This window comes from Diceros bicornis, chromosome 10, assembly GCF_020826845.1.
Source record: "Diceros bicornis minor isolate mBicDic1 chromosome 10, mDicBic1.mat.cur, whole genome shotgun sequence".
Taxonomy (NCBI): Eukaryota; Metazoa; Chordata; class Mammalia; order Perissodactyla; family Rhinocerotidae; genus Diceros; species Diceros bicornis.
The window spans coordinates 58,768,430-58,791,396 of NC_080749.1; the positions used below are offsets into that span (position 1 = coordinate 58,768,430).

At 38.9% G+C, this 22,967-nt stretch overlaps 1 protein-coding gene across 6 annotated transcripts in view; it reads left to right on the forward strand.

Moving 5' to 3' along the window:
- The window catches only part of OSBPL6 (oxysterol binding protein like 6), a 202,889-nt gene that overhangs the window by 121,702 nt on the left and 58,220 nt on the right, over window positions 1-22,967 (forward strand). For all 6 annotated transcript variants that reach the window (XM_058549326.1, XM_058549325.1, XM_058549329.1 and 3 more), the window contains one exon: window positions 17,411-17,503. In XM_058549326.1, the coding sequence (XP_058405309.1) occupies window positions 17,411-17,503 (93 nt within the window). The remainder of the gene's footprint in view (window positions 1-17,410; window positions 17,504-22,967) is intronic.

Genomic DNA, 22,967 nt, shown 5'->3' on the forward strand with positions numbered 1-22,967 from the left:
ACAAACCCTCCCAGCACTCCCTCTCCCATTTCTAGCAAGAGATTCCAGGGGAATCTGTAAGAATCAGGGATTCCTTATGTGTATATCTTTCACAGATTCTAAGGCAGATATATCCACTACAGGTCTTGGGGAATTTTTGACATTGACAATTTTTGACATTTCCAATAAAGTTCAAAGAGGACACTCATATTCTTCTGTTCATTACAAGCAGTTATACCATTAACTAAATTTGTGGTTACACACAGTGATAATATTTATTGCATTGCATTTGTAGAGTCAAAGAAAGGAAGAGTACCATGAATGAAAACATATTTATGTTAAATAACTACTGCATGCTGAGATGCTTTCTAAGTTTGCAAATTCAGTCTACCCTTCACCTGCCCCTTTGTCCTTTCTTGTTAGGGCTTCTCCATTTTTCCCTTGCCCTGGGCATTTAAATTGAGAGACATTTTAAGCAGCGTGGCCTTCCTGGCTGCTGGGGAACGGAAGGGGTTGACCCAGGTCACCCTGGAGAATTGTGGCAAATGGAAAAGACTGATGACTGCCGTGGAAACATCTGTCATGCATTGTTGATCTGCCTGTTGGAGCTGAGCTAAGGGGCCAGCATACAAAACCACAGGGAAAAAGTGAGACCCTGCTCTTCCAGAGGGAGTTTGAAGGTGGAATGTGTGACTCCTAGTTGACTTGTGAATGGAAAGTTCTATGATGGGAATAAAGGAACATGTCTGTAAATTGATAATGAATTCTAGAAAACTAAGAGACAATATTCAAATGGTTATTCTTTAAGGAGAGAGTTTACTTTCATTCCTGTTTATCTCAGCAGGTGGAAACTCTCCCAAATACTTTCTCTTCTGGTTCCTTCCTGCCTCCTGTTTTGTGTCTCTTCATCTCTCTCAAGAGAAAGAAGAATAAAAAAACAATTATAGTTCTCATTTCCCTTTTCTATCTCAATCGCTTCCTAAAATCCAGTATTAATTATGGAAATCAGAAACTTTGAGTGAAGTGACCCCGTGATGTGATATGATGCAATGATTTTTATATGCATCTATTTTTGTGTGATAATTGTGACATAAAACGTAGCTATGAAAATATGTTTTCATAGTGAAGAGACATAGAGAAAGTATGATAAATGAGTCTTCACTGAATGTTGCCATTTTCCCGATTTGACTGACATCTACGCAGATGGTGCCAAATTGCAGGTTCCATCCCTATTTCTTTCCTAAATTGATCATACAGGTAAAGGATGTGGCACATAGCTGATAATACAGTGGTACCTTAATACACTCTATTTGCCTGTCCTTCCCGAGTTCTAGTCCTAGATCACTAATTAATTGATTGGGCATTTCTGCTTGATATACCTCTTTCACCTTAAATCAATATGTGTAAAGCAGCTTGCTGTCGCGATAATCATTCTCTCATGGACCCAGGGTCAAAGCCATTCCTTTCTCCTTTGCCTCTCCCCATTCAGTAGGTTAACAAGTCCTATTGATTATTTCCTCCTTCATAATATCATAATTTCTCTCTGTTCTCACTCTCCACTCCCTAGCCCACACTCTCATCACGTCAACTCGGGACTCTGCAGAGTGCTCTTGCCTCACCAACTCCATTATGGCCTCACGAGATCGAATTTCCTTAATACAGCAGATTCGTGCTCAAAACCCTTCAAAGACTCTCGGTTGTACCATTAAGACCATATTTCCCTACTTGGTATCCAGCGACCGCCATGATCTAATCCAGCCTCAGTGTCCCATTTTTCTTCCAACCTGGACTGTCTTATCTTCTCATGGTTCCTAAAACTGCCTTATCTCTATCTCTGCCCTTGTCTTTCCTGCATGGAATTCCCACTACCCTCCTTTTGACCTGATACCTCACTATGCTTTAAGGACCAGTTCATACAACATTTTCGCTGGCCACTCAAACCTACGTTGCCCTCTCCCTTCTCTGAACGTTTATAGAATTTTTTGACAATATTTGACATTTTATATTTATTTTTTTTGTATGATCTCTTCAACTGTATTGTGAGCTCTTTTAAACAGATTATGCACTCTAATTCTTCAAAGACAAGTCTTGCACTTCAAATATTTTAATATTATCCTAGAGAATATTTTTAAAGACCTGCAACAATATTGCTCTTGTCTTTTTACTACAGGTTTTCCAGTCCAGATTTTTTTGTCCTCTCCCTTCTTCCTTACTCATAGATACGTAAAACAAAGGACATCTGCCAAGTGCATAGTGATAATTGGCTGCCCTTCCTGACACTAAATTATGTAGCCCAACAGGTGAAGGAGGGAGAGGAGTTGGGAAATAAAGTGATTTATTTAGTGTGATCACTAAGTGTTTCTTCACCAAAGAGAGGGTCAAGACTCCACTTAGCATTAACAAGTTGGAAGACTTTAGTAATTGCTCCATTTACATTTCGTTAAAGTTTGATATTAGATGTTGGAACATCTAATAAAATTGGCTGTGTGTGTGTAATCAATTATGACTCAGAAGCTGCAAGAAATATACACCCTAAACTTTTCAAAGAGGAAACAAAGGAGTTGATTGGACATCTAGGACTTATGCATAAACCAGCGTTTCCCAAAGTATGTGCCAAGGAAGGCTTGTCCCTTGAGATGTTGCATGAAAAGTGGGTTCTACTGTCAGGTAAGTTAGAGAAAAGCTAAGCAGTCTCTTTGCAGTGCATGTCAATAAATTAAGGACACCGATAAATCCTGTATTAGAACTTTTATTTAACTGAGCACTTCTAGAATTTAATAGATTGTGGACCTTTTTTTATTTCCCTATCATTTGTTTGTTAAAAATCCAGATTCTTCTTTCTATTAAGAAATTGGAAGATCTAGGAACACTGGGCCCAGATTCCAAATGGTAACACTAGACTGGGCTCAGGAGAGGCTTCCCCTTTAGATGGTGCGTTTACTCTCTCATCAGTCCCTACCTCTCCTTGTTGTATATCAATACTTATTTATGTTTCCTGCCTGGCCCCTGAAAGCATTTGAATTTGCCACCCTGATCCTGAATATCAAGTCAGGCACAGTAATATTTAAGTGACCAAAGGTGATCTCCACTTGGATGTTAAAAAGGCATCTCAAACTGAACATGTCTAAAACTGAGCTCTTAATTTCTTTCTCAAATCTACTCCTTTCCAGTCTTCCTGATGTCAGTCAACAGCGGGTCCGTCCTTTCATTAGGTAAGGCAAAAAACTTACCAGGAGTCATCCTTGACTCCTGGCTTTTTCTCACACCCGGCTTCCAAACCTTCAGCAAATCCTGTTGGTTCTACCTTCAGGATGTACGTGGAATCTGACCACTGCTTACCACCTCCTCTTTTCCACCCTGGTCTAAGCCACTGTCATTTATCACCCAGACTATGGCCATAGTCTTCTAACTGGTCTCCCTGCCTCTATCCTTGCCTGACATACAGGTCATTTTTTACAGACTAGTCAGAGTGATCCCTTCAAACCTAAGTCAGCTCAAGCCACTCCTCTGCTCCAGGCCCTCCAGTGGTTTCCCACCTCTCTCCAAATAATATTGGAATTGCTGACCATTGTCTCCAAGGTCCTTCATCATCTGGTTCTGCCTACCTCTCTGATCCCATGTCCTGCCATATTCTCCTTCACTTAGTTCTCTCCAGCATTTCCCTCCGGCTCCCACCTCAGAGCCTTTGTTTTTTTTTGGCCCCCTCAGCCTAGCTTGCTTTTTCTCCAGGCATCCCCAGTTTGTTCACACCCTTGACTCATTCTCCAAGTGTGCCCTTTTTAGGCAGCCTTCTCTGCCCTCCCCTGCATATCCTCATCACTCATTGTCCACTTACCTCATTTTATTTGTCTTCAATGCAGTAACCACCACCTGACAAGTTATCTATTTACCTGTTTATATCTGTATCCCCTTTCTCTATTCCTTATCACTGAAATGTAAGCTCTCTGAAAACGGGATTTATTTTGTTCAATAACATATCCCTAGCTCTTCATACAGTACCTCGCATATGGTATGGCTCAGAATATATTTGAATGAATAAATGAATGAGAAGTTGGCCCGAGAGCAAGATCGTGAACCAGGTTCCAGAGGCCTTGATAGCTGTGAAGGAATAATCATGAGCTTGGGAGGTGACAAAAGGAGAGAAAGCAGTATAGTTGCGGGTTCCGAGTCTCCCAAGGAGAGTGGATTTTTGAGAATAGAAGAGGGATGGTCCAAGGGTGGTAGAGGGGAGCTAGGAGACACAGTCCCTTCAGCTTGCTGCTAACAGTGATGGATGGTGCAATAAATGGCTTGAGGCTTGTGAAGGAAATGATATCAGAAAAAATTCAAAGTGTTGGGAGCATTTTGCACAGATGCTAAAAATATTGGTGGGGGTGGGAGGCAACTGTATTTTAAAACAGGAATTATTCTTTCCCAATCTCTCATAGTACTTATTTTATGGTAACATTATATAATAGGCTAAATTTATGACGAGCTGACTGGATTTTGTTTTGTTTATTTTGATAATCACCCTTACGTTTACATATTTTAGAGAATTTTTTACAATATACAAGACTGAGACCACCCTGTAGAGACAGTTTCAGTAGATCTGGGATCAGGCCCAAGAATCTCCATTTTTAAAAGCAAGCCCCCTGTTTGGAGCCATTGATTATTTTTATTTGTACCATTATCAAGTCATTTCAGAAAATCAGACACTATTGCTGTAAGAACTTAGGATTTGGAATGCATAATTACCAGGTGAAAGAGTTTATTATTAGACTGAATTGTTATCGCTCTACTGGGTTAGACATTGTAAATGCTTAAATGACTCAACCTTTTTTGTTTAATGAAAAATCAAAGGAAAAAATGCCAGCCATTCCTTATAATGATTTAATGTTTGCTGAAGCTCAGAGATTATAAGATAAAGAACTTTTTAAGGAAAACATTGTATCATAAATAAGTTGCAAGAGGCTGATAGTTAACCTTCTTGCCAATTTTTATAAAATATGTGTTCAGTATCATGGTCAATTCTTAACAATTATAGAAGATTTCAATTACATGAGTACCTAAAAATTATTCCTGTATATTATCAACAGCAACACATTTTAAAACTAACCGTGGCCCATTCAGTGTCCACTGATGACGTGTGAGGGTCATCCCCAGCAGTGAGTCAGTGGGACTCAAGTAAACCACAGGCTGGTGTCAATACCGCCTAGTTCTGATATCAGCAACGTCTGCTACCCATGCCACTTTCAGTGTAAGTGAAGAAGGTGCCTAGAAAACCAGAAAGTAAAAATGTTCCTTATCAATGTCTATACTTTATGTATAGGGTTTTTCATACCAAGTTTTCTTCTTGGACAAACAGGCTGATAAAAATATCCCCCAGCGTATAGATGAACTGAATTAGACTATGTCTCTTCCAACTGAACCTCTGAAGCATCTTCTTGAAACAGCTTTGTTAAATGAAATAACCAAATTGCTGTTTTGAGATGTAGTATCTCTATCTTCTGAATATGAAACCTATTTCCATCTTTGAGTTATGAAAAATATAATGCTACCTCAAACAAAAATGTTCTAATTTTTGGAGAAAAAAATTCAAGCCTTCCTGATTTAATACCTAACCTCTAATTTAAATCATCTCCAGTCTTATCAGTGAGAAGGAATATAACTTGAAATCTGCCAGTATCTGAATAGAAAATTCTTAGCTCTGTGTAGAATTCAGTGGATGCAGGGATTTGCAGGATGACCCTCGAACATGACTCTCAGTTCAGAGGGAAATACTATCCTGATAGGAAAATCTGAAGTGTCTTCACTGGAGTGATGCTGGTGAAGAAAGCCCTCAGTGCTAGATATGTTTAAATTCTTGAGTTTCTTCCAATTTAGCCTTTTTGGGATTCCACCCATCCCACAGAACCTATTTTTTAAGGCTTAGGGCCAATATCAACGGGAAAATAATATTTGCTTGCAAACACTCACACTATGACCAATTTTTGTGATTTAAATGCAGTTTGTAAATTGGTGTTCTGAAAAGTCTAAATATTAGGCAGAGTTCACGAATAAACTAATAGAACAATATTAGCAACAGCTAATATTTCATGAGTTCTCACTGTGGAAGGCTGGAACTATCATCACCTTTTCCGAGAACTGGACTCTGGCATAATGTGGTGGAATATCTTGGTCACAGCTATTGGTCAGTTAAGACAGTTTGCTCCCTGGAAGCCTGATCCTGGAGCCCCTGTTTCTGGCCTCTCCACTATTCGTTCTCTTATTAAGCCTTGACAAACTGAAAGTCCAGGAGAAGGGCCTTCTGAACACTTCTAAGTGAACTTTGTAAGAAAGCATTTGTCAATTATTTTTTACTTTTGTAATGACTCCTCATTTCCCTCAACAATAATAGTGATTTTTCACATCCTCATTGGCCTGGGAAACAATAGACTATATGGTACATAGACCAAAATGTTAATAGTTATTATCGTGAATTACTTGGTCAAAAGTGAATTTTAATGTTCTTTGTGCTTTCCTGAATTTTCTGTATATTCACTACATGTATTGCCTTGGGAATGAAAAGTTTTGTTCATTTGTTTGCTGAAAATGTGATTAGCCTTTTCCGTGACAGGAAATGAGCAGCCCCACAATTTTCTTGCTGTCCCCACCATTTGGAGATCACTGTTGCCACTGCTTGGTCTTTACCGTATGTGTTCAGTTCATGTTGGTTGTGCTGCAATTGAGACTCCTGGAAAGAAATTTGCCACCTGGCGCTCAGACGCTCATTATCCACAAGTGATTCAGAACTGAACATTGTTTGACAAAGAACCTGTTCGCTGTTTGCCCTGGTATGTTTGCCAGAACCCTTTGGTTCTCTAGGCCTGCCTTAGTTTCTCACTGAAGTTACCTCTTATTACCTTGAGCTGGCTGGTTTGGGACAGCGTTTTTATAGCAGCAAATTCGTCTGTCAGAGGCAAGATTAACGCTGCCTATTCGATTCTTAGGCATAACACCAAACAGAGAGAGCCATGGTGTAATCAGTTAGTGAACCCCAGAGTGCCTCGTTCAGTAAGTTTCTGAGGAGGCCTGGGAATCTATCCTTACAGAAGCTTCCCCAGGAGACTGTCATTCACCCAGGTTTGGAAATCATTGCTCTTATAGAATACATTTTTAGGTGGTTCATTAGGAGGACAAAAACATCATCCTGAGGGACCATAAGTCTACAAAACTGTTTTATTTGATTTTCAACTTTGTCAAATAGAAAATTTTACCATCCCTCTGCCCAGTATCCACTGTAACTCCCCTAGGCTGTAAGTAAAATTCTCTCACAAAGGTAAAGGAAAGCCCCAGGCATATTGTATATTTTAAAGTGCCTGACTTCTTGACCTCAAATCCTAATTAAGAGCTGACTTTGTAATAATGATAATAGCCAGTGTTAGTGAGGTTTCAGAGAAATGGACACTCTCATGCACTGCTGCTAAGCGTGTTAATTGATTCCACTTCTCTGGAGGGAAATTTTGCAATACGTATCTAAAAGTCTTTTAAAAGGTCATACTATAGGACCCGGTAACTCAGCTTCTAAGAAATGTGTTCTAAGGAGACAACCAAAGATACATGTAAAGATTTCTGTGCAAAGATGCTTGTCAAAGTATTTTTATAGTATTAAAAATTTAGAAATAACCTAATGTTCAACAAGGATTTATTTTAATAATCTATCTCATAGCCATACAGTGGAATATCGCACAGATGTTAAAAATGTCTTTTGAAGAATGTTTTATACTGCAGGAAAATTATATATTGTTAGTTGAAAACAGTGGCTATTAAATTGAAAATATAATGTAATTCCAATTTTGTTTTTAAGAATTGAGTGTATATATGCATTTTAAAAAGAAGAAAGCAAATATAGCAAGATATTGAAAGAGTTTATTACTGGTTATGAGTGGTTTTAATTTCCTTTTTTTTCTTTTCTGTCCCCCCCCACCTCCCAAATTTCTGCAGTGAATGTGTATTGCTTCTATAGTCAAAAAACATATTTCTTAAAGATCATACTTCGTGAGTTAACATGCGTATGTATGTAGCTTTAAAACAGTATTTTGGGGGGCTGGCCCCGTGGCGTAGCGGTTAAGTGTGCGCGCTCCACTGCTGGCGGCCCGGGTTCAGATCCCAGGCCCGCACCGATGCACCGATGCACCGCTTGCCAGGCAATGCTGTGGCAGCGTCCCATATAAAGTGGAGGAAGATGGGCACAGATGTTAGCCCAGGGCTGGTCTTCCTCAGCAAAAAGAGGAGGTTTGGCATGGATGTTAGCTCAGGGCTGATCTTCCTCACACACACACACACAAAAAAAGTAAAACAGTATTTGGAATATAGTAAATATGTGTGAACTATTTTAATAATGAAATTGTAAGCCTTAACTCTATAAGATTTAAAATAAAATGAATATGAAAAATATGCCACGCTGGAAACTTGGAGCAAGTTTTTAAAACCATCCTCGAGGTGCTGAGGCAGGAGCTGGGCCGCCATTTGTTCTCTTTACTACCACATTTATCTCATGGTAATTTTAGCATGTTTGCCAGAGAGTGGGATCTTAGACACTGTATATATTGTAACAAATATTTATTTGGTCTTTCATCCAGCAAATATTTATGAGTACATATAGGCAAATCATAGCTATATCTGCTCTTGAGTTTACAAGAATGATCAAAACAAACCTACTCTGCCTCAAATATACATTCATAAATGTTAAATAGATATATACATAGGATTTTTTTTTTGGCTCGTATTGTTAGCAAAATCATGTGAGTGATTATCATACTGAAAACTTTTGTCTGTTCTGGGTCATTTTAAGTCTTGTAGAAAATTACAATTAACTTGACTTCAGTGTTCTCTTTGAGTCACACGGAACTGTTCTCCTGCCTTTTAAATTAGCTCTACATGTTCCAGAGCCTTTGCTCTTGAAGTGGCTTAGTATTTGTCCCCGTTATTTGCGATTCGTTTATAATGGATGTGATGAAGCATGATCGTAGTTGCTGGGGTTTTGGTGATTTTGTTACGTGCGTGTGTGTTGAGAGTACAGGTAAGGAGCAAGCCCACCAGTAAGTTCTGGTTCCAGTGCTCCTTAAAGGCTACCGTGGGAATTAAAAAGCTGTTTACTCACACAACTTCGTAGTCAAGATCGCTGAACAGCTCTCAGCCTATAAATGGACCACTCGATGGGTCGTGATGATATTTCTTACAATGCAAGGTTTCCAACAACAGACTGGTTCAACATGAGGCCATAGCGATTGGTTCTTAATGACTTGCACATTTCCATGCAGGAAGAGTTCAGACTGTGATGACTGCTTTTCTCCCTTCACGGTTTCCCAGATGTGCTGTGTGGCGTTTTTCCAGCCACCTAAAATTTTCTACTTTCATTCATTTTAGTGGTGATTATGTGGAGATTTATTATGAATGCAATTCTGCCATCTCTCAATGAGGGCAAGGTAGTCGTTACTATAGAGAAAGTAGTAGAAATACTAATGCCTTCTGGCTTTGGTGATTTTAATATTTTATGCTATTCCAAAAGATAATAATTCCTTGAAGAAAACTATGAAGAAGACAGCAGGCAAGTCCGTGTGCATCTTCTGCTGCAGGCGTTCAGAAGGAGGCAGAATCTGCGTTGCCCTTTGCTGCTGTGGCTTTCCCATTGGCGAGCATCTAGGGCATGTCTCCACTCACTTGGTCAGCTTTCTCAGTAGATTCTGATGCTCTGGTCACGAGGGAGCGCTGACTGTGGTTACTGGGTTGACCAGGTTACACGATGGCCATGTCAGGTATGGATTCTTCCCTTCCTAAAAGGCACCCAGATGTCGCACACCTGCAGGGTGTTTGGAGACATCTTTCTGTGGCAGTAAGAATGCCTAAGATTCCTAGACATTTATTCTTGTAGCGTTTATAACTGAGATGCTAGCTGCCATTTGTTGAGTGCCTGCTGTGTGTGCCAGCCCCTGGGCAGCACTGTGCATACGCTGGGTGCCAACTCTGTGACTTGCAATGTCTTCTTAGGTAGACATTTCTATCCCCATTTTACAGATAGAGGACACGGAGGCTGAGAGGTTTATGATTTGCCCGAGCCATACGGTAAATAGCAGCATGAGGGTTGGTATGCTTCTCTGTCTGACTGCAAAACTTACGTTCTTTTCTCCGCATCGGACACTGCATCTCTGAAGTAAAAGCTAGCTGGTTTACTCTTACTTCTTGAAACTTGGAAATGAATCTTGAGGTTGCACCATATTTAAGAGTTCTGTAATTTTTTCTTTTTTGGTTTTTTCATTTCTGCCTCTGTGTTTCCACAGAAGGCTGTGGTAGAGGATGCCTTTTGATGTGTTCAGTTAGTGTTGAGGTAATACACTACTTGAAATTGCTATAATTTTTGTCATTTAACATTAGCTTTCACTTTAATAAAAGGAAATATTTAAAAGCTTGGACTCTAGAGTAAAATCTTGATTCACATTCCAGCTCCAACACTTACTGACTCTGTGTCATAATTTATCCTCTTTGTGTCTCTTTCTGTTCAATCAGCCATAAAATAAATTTAATAGTCATTACTCAAAGACTTTTTGTGAAGATGGGATGAAAAATCCATGTAAAGCATAGAAACGGGGATATAGAAAGCACTAAATATTAATTGCCACCACTACCATCATCATCATCAACACTTAACCATACGAAGGTTACCAGTATCACAGAAATAGTGTTGCTATGTTAAAATTAGATAAAACTAGAAGAGAGACAGTCCTGACAGCCAAAAGTTTGAAGAAGAAAATACTTTAGAAGTTTCTAGGGCCAGCCCCATGGCGTAGCAGTTAAGTGCGCGCGCTCCGATGCTGGCAGCCGGGGTTCGGATCCCGGGCGCACACCGACACACCACTTCTCAGGCCATGCTGAGGCCGTGTCCCGCATACAGCAACTAGAAGGATGTGCAACTATGACATACAACTATCTACTGGGGCTTTGGGGGAAAAATAAATAAATAAAAAATTTAAAAAAAGAAGAAGTTTCTAAATTATTGTGGACATTTTTCTTTGAAAATATTTTGCATAATTCACGAATGTAAAAATAGCTTAGAAAAGATGATCAGACAAACGATTTCAATAGAGTCAACATTTAGAGAGCAATGGTCCAATTCTTGTTATTACTGCCCTAAAGTTGCATGAAAAGTGAGTCTATACAAAAAATTTGTAGCCATACCCTAAAATATCTCCAGCAGTTCCTTTATGACTTTGAAATGAAATCAAAATAAATGATAGGTCCAACAAACCAAGAGACCTGTTGGGCAGATCTTGTGAACTCTCATTTTGAGAGTCATGTTCCTCTCTGTGGGAGTTGCACTAAACCGTTCAGCTATTATTAAATCTCATTGTCTGTCTGTTTGCCCACACCTTTGATACCAAGTAAATCAGACTGTAGTCATGTTGGCAGATTTCCACTTGCTGCCCAGGAGGTATTGAGATCAGTAAACGCTACCCAGGGAACAAACTTTTACCAAATTAAAGAGCTGCAGTGAAATGTATGTTCTAGACTCCTGGTTTTCAGCTAAATATGCATCACTTCTCTCTGAGCAGGGGGAACAAAGGGTGGGTAAGTACTTCCACCTTCTCTATGTGTCCTAAGTTCCTTAAAAAACTGACCTGGAATGAACCTATGTTCATCAGTTGTCACAAATGAAGCACTCTGGTGGGGAATATGAATAATGGGAGAGGCTATGCATATGTGGGGGCAGAGGGTATATGGGAAATCTCTGTGTCTTCCTCTCAATTTTGCTGTGAAGTTAAAACTGCTATTAAAAAAAAAAGTAAAAAAAAAAAACCCACTGACCTGGAAATTAAGTTGTAATTTTAGTATTTGAAAGGAAACTTGATTTTAAAAGAATGATTAACAAGTTCATGTGACCCTTTATTTAACCTGCTTATATAATATGTATAACACCTTGAAGGTATGTGGTATGTGTTTCCAAGTCACTGTGAAAGAATATGAAAATAGCCAGCTTGTGAAGAAAAGTACAAAAATTGTAGCACAAATTATGATCTTAAAGGAAACCTTATGAGAAGAATTAATTTTTGGTAACTGAAGATGTTGCCGAATTAAATTTGACATTCCCCATTGACCAGTCATAGCTTTAAATCTAATAAACAAGAGCTCTGTGATTAATCCACTAGATTTTTCAGTTTGAAGAGTTAAGTCCTTTAAATGTTTTCAAAAGTTCTATCTCATTGAGGTGTGATTTTTATAATTCCAAGATAAAGCCAGAAGGCAGTTTTATGCTTAATCATGTGTTAATGAGTGCTGAGGGGCTGTTTTCTACAAATTAATCAGAGAGCACTGAAAAATTCCATAAATTTTTGACTGGCTACAATATGCAGAGGCTTGTGCTAGGATGGGATGAGTTAGGGATAGAGAGGATGGGATACGAAGATGAAGATGAGCTGGTCCCTACCTTCAAGGAGCACCCAGTCTAACTAAAGTCCAAGACTGAGTATGGTTAAGTTTGAACACTGTCGTCTTCGTATCTGCCGGTATTAAAAATAGAGCATTCAAGGACTTAGATATTTCATTAAAAATAATGAATGGTTGTGTGTGATTACATTACTTCAGGGATATGCTTTTGGTTTTAAAAACCATGAGTTTGAAGGCAATCCTTAAGGTAGTGGATTAATTTTTACTATTGGGTAGACAACGATAGTTAAGTTCTCATAATACAGAAAGTAAGGCTGGCAAGTTTGTAAGAGGTTTTGGCTTCTTTGTTTTCATTCTAGAGGTTAAATGAAATGGCTTATTTTTTGAAGCTAGTTACATTTATAATAATGGGTATCAGCTAATAGTTTTATTAATTGTGCTTTAATTTTTCAGTAAAATATATGCATACATTTGTGATAATAAAAATATGCATTTACTTAGTATTTCTTAGGAAACATTTTTATGAGTCTCTGTGCCTTGGCAAATCAACAAAATTTGGAGTTTGAATTTTTCACTCAGCTGACTGTGTACTATATTGTACTATATTTGGAATGAATGAACCTCTTACTTTTCTTCCATGATATAAACTGTTTTGTAAAATCAGATGGGGAAGAAACTAATACTATGTTTGTGCTGGGTACTGCAGTAGGTATTGTACAGAGTCTGTCCTGGTTTATTCAGTCATTAAACCTTTTGATCCACAAAATTCTAGCTACATTTTAAGAATCCCCAGGTATCTATAGAGATAAAATTCATTTTTATCACACTTTAAATATCCTAAATTGACTTCTGTGTCTGTGGCTTGATTTGGAAATCAGGGGTTTCGTTTCCTTCCCCTGGCTAAGATCCTGAGTTAATCCTGTATTTCCTGCTTACGTGGTTGCTACGGTCAAGTTTCTTTCCAAGTTTTGTTTTTTTAGTGTGTTTATTTGGGCAGAGGAAGGCAATACATGTGTGTTTAATTGCCCAGCAACCTACAAGTATGAGGATAGGAGAGGGTCCTTAAAGAGAAGCTCAGACCAAAGATATTTCTGAAAAATAAAAGCAGTAGCCACATGGAACAGGGTTAACGCATGGGTTTGCAAAAATTTATTCAGCCTTTTTTTGGTCTTTTGTGTGATAAGACCTGTCTCTAGAAAATTAGCATCACAGGAACAATTATTTTGTCTATTTTGCTCTCTGTTATCCTGTCATCTGCACCTGGCACAGTGTAGGTGCCCAATGATTTGTTGACTGATTGAACCAACAAATGAATGAATGCGTGAATGAAGGAATGAATGATACATTTCGCTGGCAGTTTCTGGTCTACTTTATTATATTTACTGAACTTTTTGGTTGATATTCTCTTAAGTAGTGAGAGAGGAACTGGTATTAAAATGTGTAGTTTCTAAATGGTTCTATTTCTTGATTTTTAAAAATATCTTGGAAACTGTTTTTTCCTATAAGAAATTATCTCAAATTATAAAGTTATTTATTTGTTGTGGGCAGGATGGGAGCATTTTATATCTCTGTAATACAGTGACGCCTATATATCTTTATTGCTCGTGGTTCTTTTTTAGAAAAATCAACTTAACGCATTTAAAAAATACGTTCACAATTTTTTATCTTCATAGAATTTACATTTAGAGAAGTTTTGGTTAGATGTATTTGAAGAGTACATGAAACAAAGTTTGTTTTCCTGTTATAGGTTTGTGTAATGTGTCAGGATAGTTTAGGGTTATAAATTAGTAGATTTATATAATTTCGCTTAAGGTGGATTAAGTAATTGTAAAGAAATTTTGAAATGTATTAGATTTTTAAAAATTGCTTCTCCTCAAAAGAAGCATTATGGGGAAAGGAATAATTTATATGCATGTCAGAATTCTCCATTTTAATAATAAATACAATATACAGCATGTTGACTGTAGTTAACAATACTGTTTGTATATTTGAAAGTTGCTAAGAGAGTAGAAAATGTTCTCATCACAAGAAAAAAATTTCGTAACTATGTGAGATGATGGATGTTAACTAACTGTGGTAATCATCTTGCAATATATGCATATATGAAATTATGTTGTACACTTTAATACAATGTTATATGTCAATTATGTCTCAATAAAATTGAAAAAATAATAAGCAAATTTTTAATAGTAGTTCTTCTAGAACGGCAGTTCTCAAATTTTTTGGTCTCAGGAGCCCTTTACACTCTTAAAAATCATTGAAACTACAAAGAGCTTGTTTATGTGGATTATGTCTGTCTATAGTTACTGTATTAGAAATTAAAATGGATAAAATTTTTAAAGATTTCTTAATTTATCTAAAAATACCAATAGACCCATCACATGTTAGCCTAAATAACACTTTTTATTTTAAAAAATATTTCCAAAACAAATTTTAGTGACAAGAATGGCTTTCTTTTACCTTTTTTGCAAATCTCTCTGATGTCTGGCTTAATAGGAAATAGCTGGCTTCTCACATCTTCTGTTTAATATGTTACAATATCACTCGTTACGTATCCTCTGGAAGACCCCACTGTACACTGACCCCAATGTACACTAGTGAAAGGATGAGGGTAAAAAAGACAAGTAACATCTTGGTATTATTATGAAAATAGTTTTCACCTTGCAGACCCCCTGAAAGGGCCTCAGGGACCCCTGGGGTTCATGGACCACCTTATGAAAACCACTGCTCCAGTAGCTAGTGGGGTAGGAGGGTGAGTAGTAGTGGGGTGCAAACTTTGACCTTTTCTTTTATATATTTCTATGTTGTATTTGAATTTTTAAATAATGAACGTATGTTACTTTTGTCATTTTAAAACCCAAAAGAGAAAATGAAAGGGTGTGTGTAAATGAAAGACAATTATATCCTAAAAGAAGATAACAAAATTTTTGTTTCAACAATAGCAAAAAAATTCTCATTTTAGTTTCTAATTATATGATCTCCGAATAAATCTAAATTTCAAATTTAGCTGATATGTTTTAAATAGGATCCCATCCGAAATTTCAACATGAACAAGCAAATAATGCAAGTCGCAGGTTTGTTTCCATTTCATCTGTTAAGATCTGGACACAGACCACCCGTTTATCACTGCGTAGGGGGCCTTTGCTTTTGCCTCTCGCACAAAAGGCACTGGCACCGAGTATGGACACTCAGCCACGTTTATCATCTTTCCTCTGCTAATTCAGGTGAATCTGGGAATGGAAAGAGCAGAGTCTCGGTTAATGCTTAAATTGTCCTTAGACATTATAGCTCTTAGATTAGGAATTCTTGCTAATCCCTGCCCAACTTTATATTTGGCTCCAAAATATCTGTTCTTATTTCTTCTGCTTCCTCACAAATGGGAGAAATAGGAACGATTCATCAATCTTTCACCTCAATTATTCTCTTTTCCATAAATGACTAAAAAATACATTCAGGTAAGATTTTAAAAATCTATGACTGGACCTCTTGTTTTCAAGGTAATAGAAACAAGAAAAACTTGAAATTTTCAAAGAAATTAGAATAATTTGGCTCAGGTCAAAGTGTCATTTTCTTAATGAAAAAGCAAATATTCATCTAATAGTTTCCAAGTGAGATATCAAAAAGTGACCTCAATAAGTAAATAAAATACCAACTTTGTCTAGTGAAACAATGAAATGTTATAACTAGAGTAAAAATTTTAACATTTCATTTTCCGCCTATATCTGAATATTAACTCCATTGAGTTATTTCTTTGATGTTTTTCAAATTTATCCCCCCATAGAAAGTACTTAATATTTTTTCCAAATGTACAGGTAACATCTATTGCATAAAAAAATTAGAAAAATATTAAGAAAAAACTAAAAGTCACCTATAATCCCTTTGTATAGCAACCCTTGACATTCTGCAATGTATTTTGATTATATGTATAACATTGTCGTATTCTATATACATTTTATAGCCTGATTTTCCAGTTGAGAGAACATCATGGGTATTTTTCCCATATCAATAAACATAGATCCATATTGTCATTTTGAGTCACTGCATGGTATTTCCTTGTAAGTGTGTACTGTTCTCATATGTATTCAAATTTTTTTTACTATAGTAAAATAATGCTTTAGTAAACATATCTGTTCTCATGTCTTTGCATACCTATCTGATTATATTTTTTAGGGTAAAGACCTAGCTGTGGAATTGCTGGGTCAATGAGGCATGTTCTTCTTTTTCTGGAGACTTTTTAATAAAATTGAAAAATTCCCCTTTAGAAAGATCATACCCAATTTATTCTCCCTTTCCCCCAACCCTGATCCTTGAATTGGACAGTTAAAAAAAATTATTATTTTGGTTTTCATTTCTTTGACTACTTCTGAGGTTTGTCAAATGTTCTGCATGAGTTGCCCATTCATTCATGTGCTTTGCCTGTTTTTCTGTTGGAATCTTATCTTATTGATCTGTGCATGCTCCTTATAGTCTGTGTAAGAGACATCTACTGTTTATTGTACACTGATTGTTTTCTTCTCTGTGCATTTGAGAATTATTATATCATAATTATCATGATTATAATATAATTATATTTTAAGGATTATAAGAAACTCTAGAGACTAAGTGGGGTTAAGGCTCTGGACTTTTTGACATAGACCTTTCTTTTCATCTCTTGCTGTTGGAGAGGTGAGCAAATATTTCCATGTAAGGCTAATTGGCTAAGTAGTAGATGTACCTTTCTCACAAAGTTATAAAAATGTTGAGACATACTCCGTGTTTTGTTTAATTGTGTGATCTCTGACTCTTGTTCGAAGACTGAAGCTCGAAGACTCTTGCTCTTGCCGTGGAAGTCCAGCAGCAAATCCCTAAGAGGGGAAAACTAAATCCTGTGCTGACATTTTTCCGGCTCTTGCTGCCGCCTTTGGCCTCCTCAGGAACTTGCCATTTTTCACACAGCTCCGTTTCTCCTGTGATCTGTGTGATCTCACCCCCGTGTCCATCCACAGGAGAAATGGGTTGTCTAACCCTGGGCTCTATTTCCCTTTACTTTCAGAGTCTCCACGTGCTGGAAAGGACTGCTTCCTCCAGCACCGAGCCCTCCGTGAGTCGGCAGTTGCTAGAGCCGGAGCCGGTGCCCCTCTCCAAGGTCAGTGATGCGTGTGGTGCTTTCTCAGAGGGCGTGAGGATGCCCGTCCTGGGGCCAGCTGAGCTGCACAGTTCTTACCCCTGACTCCCCTAAGGCAGCTGTGCCGCCCGTGGTAGGGCTGCTCTCCCACAACTACTACCATTATTGCCCATGCACGCATAGCAGGCGCTATGCTGAGTGCTTAAATACGTTATCTCGCTTAACGTAATCCTTATGAACAGCTCCATGCAGTGTAGGTATTTATTACATTTGACAAATATGGAAACCAGAAGTTAGTAACTTGCCCAAAGTCAAAAAAAAGCTGGAAAGTAGCAGAGCAGGGATTCAAACTTAGACTTGTTTAAGCTCTGCCCCACCTGCAGGGGAAAATAGTACCTACCCAGAGGGGCTGTGGTACATTCAGAGTTCAGTCTCCTTCTCACATCTGGCTGTCCTAGCAGTGAGCTCTAAGGAGACACTGTAGATTATAGATTAAGACCTTTTCTGTTTCATGGAAGCCAGTGTTCCCTCCCTTTCAGCCTTCTCTTCCTCAGACTAAACATCTAAATTCATTTATGTCTGAAATGCAAAAATCATTAACAAAAGTCAAGGCGGCGCCATCCTACTCATCCCTACCGCCTGCTCGACTGAGATTTCCAGTGGGCTGGCTCCCCTGCTGAGAAACTCAGAAAATAGAATGCATGGGGATTTTGAATTCAAACATAAACATAGCATTTTATTTCCAAAAAAGATTAACTTCTAAATGGATATAACTGATCCATCCGCTTTGCTTTTCCTGTATTAAACAGAATCCTTTGAGAACGCTCTACTGCCCTAGTGCTGTGGAATATGTACACTTGTACCTGTTATACTTTGAAGATGTTACAGGCTATAAAGTTACTCTATCAGACAGGAGTAGACTGCTAAACTGAGGATAGGGGGAGTTATTAAACCATAAAAAATAACTTAGAAATACGAAAAATGATCTGATTTCTATTGAATGGCAAATAGAGAACGTCTACTTGGTAAATAAAGCTAGTAGTCTCTCTTTTATAGGCACCTAAAGGAGAGAGAGGATAAATAACTTATAGGGGCAGTGAGAGAAGCAGCTGACATTTATTGAGCCCTCACTTTGTGCTGGGCACTGGAGGGGTACACATATTCTCTCACTTCACCAACCCCTGACTCAATGAAGTGAGTGCTGATATGATTCTCATTTCGTTGATAAGGAAACTGAGACTGGAGTGTAAGTTGTCCAGAGTCAGATAGCTGGGAAATGTGTGACAATTAGAGCAGAGGGAAATAGAGACCATGATAGTGAGAGAGACACAGACAAAGGAAGACTTGGAGAATGAGACACAGAAATAGAAAGGAGAGGTGCTAATATTAGAACAACAAATAAGGAGCAACACACACACGAGACTCACTCTGGCCCCTCCTGTCCCGTCAGCTGCATCTCTAGCCTCGTTGGCATCTTGCTTTATACACCAGCGCATCCGCCTGCGCACAGTGCCCTACACTGACCGCGCTCTCTCTCCTGCACTGCTGGGTGTCTGCTCCTCCTACACTGCCGGGAATGCTCTCCTGATCTGCTCCCCTTCCTTCACCAGCTAAAACTCTGACTCTTCTTTTAAGTTAGGCCCACAGGAACCCTTTTTCAAATGTTGCTAATTGCCTCCCTGCCCAATCCACCCTCAGCCCCAGACCATCTTATGTAGCCTGTCTCTGTACTTACCACGTTCATTACTTTATTTCACATTCTTCCTTATGTCAGGTTCCCTAGAAGGGCATCCTGAGACTGGGCTTAGGGTGCATGATTTGTTGAGAGAGAGTCCTCAAGAGAAGGGGGTGAGAGAAGAGGTTGGGGCAGATGTGGTGCTAAGCAAGAAGGGGTTTCAGCCAGAGTCCACCCTCACCCTGATCCCATGGTGAGCCCTGGAGCATGAATGTTCCACAAAGTTGGCTCACCCTGAGGCAAAGAGGACTTTGTTGTTTCCTCAGCTTTAGTTTGAGCTAAACTAAATGTTTGTACCATTGTGTCCTTCAGTCACTGAGAGCCAAGGGGGTGGGAGATCCTATGGCTTAATTTCCCAGGCACGAAGACCCCAGCTTGGCCAAACAGCCATTCCCCGGAGGAGGGAGCTGTTAGCCTTAGCAGTTCACGGTGCTCACAGCAACTGGGGCATGCGTCTGCTGCCCTGATACAGGGATCGGGCTAGGGCACCAACAGCATCCACTTCCCATTACTCCTCCATGCAGTTGCCTGCGTGGGTCTTGCTGTAGGACTAATACTCTTGTTGTGTTTTTTTGTTAGCAGATACCACAACTCTGGGGCCCCATGAAACCAGAGGGTCCCATTTAATCCAGATACCATAGCATCTCACCATCTCTCAGCCCCTTTGAGAGTAAATGGGCTTCCTGGGCACTGGTTGATGGTGGAAGAACATTGTTTGTAGTACTCAATGTCCTATCTCAGGATTTGTTAAGATTCTTTGGTGCTTTTACCTCCTAAAGCATTTTCACATAACCCCCACCCCCACCCACTCTCACACACACGCATGTAGTGTCTACCCTTGAGAATGGAAATGTCTCTGTTTTTTCAAATGAGCAGACTAGGGTTATTAGGTTACTTTCTGTTTTTAGTTACTGTTGTTAGATTAAAAGTATTCTTAAAACTTCTATGATAGCAAAAATGTTTGTATCTCTGACTCGTCAAGTCCTGACATGATCACATTAGGGCTTTTGACTGTTTCTATTATAAGTAAACCTATGAAAATTGAAGAGTTTTAAACAGAACATTAATATCCATTGAAATTACAAAAAAATTCTTCAATTTTCGGAAAGTAATTTAAGCTTTCTTAAGATAGACCTAGTCTACTAAGCATAGAGATGGATCGTTATAAGTACTGAGATGGGTTGTTTCATTGCTTACACATTTTACTTGTAACCTTATCTTCAGCATTTATGATTGAAATAGGGAGACTGTTGCTTGCTCTGGCTTTATCCTCTGCCTCTTTTTCAGTTTGACAGCGTATTTAACTGTAGGAACTATATTAGGATTCTTTTCTGTTTCTTTTGAGGCTGTAATATTGCATCAGAGTGAATGGAATTATTTGTTCAGAGCTGCCACATTTATGTTTAAGAAATACATTTTAACTTTTTTCCTTTTCTATCTTATCCCGCCTTTTATTTTTGCTCTGCAGTTAAACTCTCAAAGAAGAAAAATACTACTGTGATAGAAATCAGTAGCCATAGCTTCACAGGGACAAGCTGTCATTACAATCTGAGTTTAATTAGAAAAAAATTTAAAAAGCATTTGTACTTATTACTAAATGTTTCCATTTTCATAAGTTATCCAGAATATTCTTCATGCACACCCAGGGAATAAATAAGAGATGAACACTAGCCTTCAAATAAGATAAGATCTAGCCAAAAAAAATGCTATTCTTCTAGAGATGCTGTCCATGGATGGGGCTACTAAAAATAGAAATGTCAGTAAATACAGCTGATATCTCTCAAAGAACAGAGAGAGCTCTAATGAATATGTTTACACATATATAGAGACTTATTCTTTTAATATCTTGATTATACCAAACTTTTTAAAAAGAAATCAATAGAAATCCATCATTTTTATGGAAATTTGTATCTACTTTTCTGGTGAGAGTAGAAAGCCAAAGAGATGGGACTTGTTATAAAAACCTATTATTTTCTCTTATTATTCTAGCATTATTCATAAGCAATACTTGTTGAATTGCAATTTGATATTAAAAAATGGGAATGCCAGAGCACTCCACTGTGTACTTAAGAGGATAATGCCACCTGCACTTGTGTTGTCCAAAAAACATGGTATACAGCCTGAAATTGTCTCATTATAAACATTTTTTAAAAATCACTGTATTTAGGGCCGGCCCCGTGGCTTAGCAGTTGAGTGCGTGCGCTCCGCTGCTGGCGGCCCGGGTTCAGATCCCGGGCGCACACCGACGCACCGCTTCTCCGGCCATGCTGAGGCCGCGTCCCACATACAGCATCTAGAAGGATGTGCAGCTATGACATACAACTATCTACTGGGGCTTTGGGGGGGAAAAAATAAATAAATAAAATCTTTAAAAAAAAATTAATCACTGTATTTAATTAACAGTTTTGACCAGATCAATCAGTTTCTAATGGTATTATCTTCAAGTTGAAAATCACTTTTGGGTTTGTTTTCTTATGTAAGGGGAAACTTACAGGTCCTTTAAAGGGCTCTTAATGTTGCCAAATGAACACCAGTAGGTGTGTTTCTGTAAGGTATATAGGTCATTCACTAGGGACCCCTCAAAGATGGCCAAGAAGATGAAGAAATGACACTGGTCCCAGATTGGTTTTCCTGTGGGGTTGGGGGAAGAGGGCGTTGTAGGGTTCGGCTTGGGTAGGCCAGAGGCATGATGCTGGCTTTACAGGGCTTTTCAGAAGCCAGGAGTATCTCCTAGCCTTGATGACGTTATAATGAAGCAATGTTCAGCCACATCTCTTGGAAACATAACTTTCTGTGAAAATCCCACCCCATTTACACACATTGGGACTAAACATAGATTTGACTTGGCCATAGGGCAAGCAGCTTCTGAGATGAAAAGAGACAGAAAAGGAAAAGAGGAATGGATGATAAATACGCATAGCCCTCTCCCTTCCCGTCCCCATGGCCGACATCAGTGACTGATTATGGCACCTTGGCCTCGGGGCCTTGTCAGAGCCTTACGGTCCTTCTGCAGGTTCTGGGCAGCGACCACCCAGACATCTGGACCAGCAAGCCCACCTGCCCTGCCATGGAACCCATCTGCCATTCCCGTTGAAGCCTTTGTTCTATGGTCGTAGGGTGGTTTCTGATAGAATAGATCTGATCTTTTCAGAAGGCAACTTCCCGAGTCAGTTGTGGATGGGTCGTTCTGCAGAGGGACCTGCCGTGATCTGTGGAGCTGCATCCAGCTTTCCACAGCTGAGGCAGCAGAGCAGGCTATACTGAGAGATTTTGCTTCCTTGCACTGTAGGCAGGATGGTAGCAGTTGTGCACGAGACGTGGACTTCTTATTCCTGCCTCTGCTGCTTAATTGTGCCACATGTGAGATCTAGAATATGAATGTTTGCCAGGTCAACGGTTACTTTAAAGCTGCATGGGTCCTTAGAAATCACCAGTCCTGGGATTTTAAGACCCAGGATGTTGTGTTGCTAAGGGCCAGGCGGCTACCAAGGAAGTAGGCCCAAGGAGGACTGTGGCAAACTGAAGCCAGGCATTTGTCCCTCAGGGCAGGCCCCATGTGGCCAGATCTTACAGGCTTTTAGAAAATGCTAGAAATTTGGATTTTTAAAGTCTGAAATCTTCTGATTTTTAAATGTTAACAACTCTTGAAATTTTTTTTTTAAACACCATGGATAAACAAAACATGTTTTTTGGAAGAGGAAACCATGGTTTAGTCCATTTTTAACAGAGGAAGGTGATAGTGTGGACTCT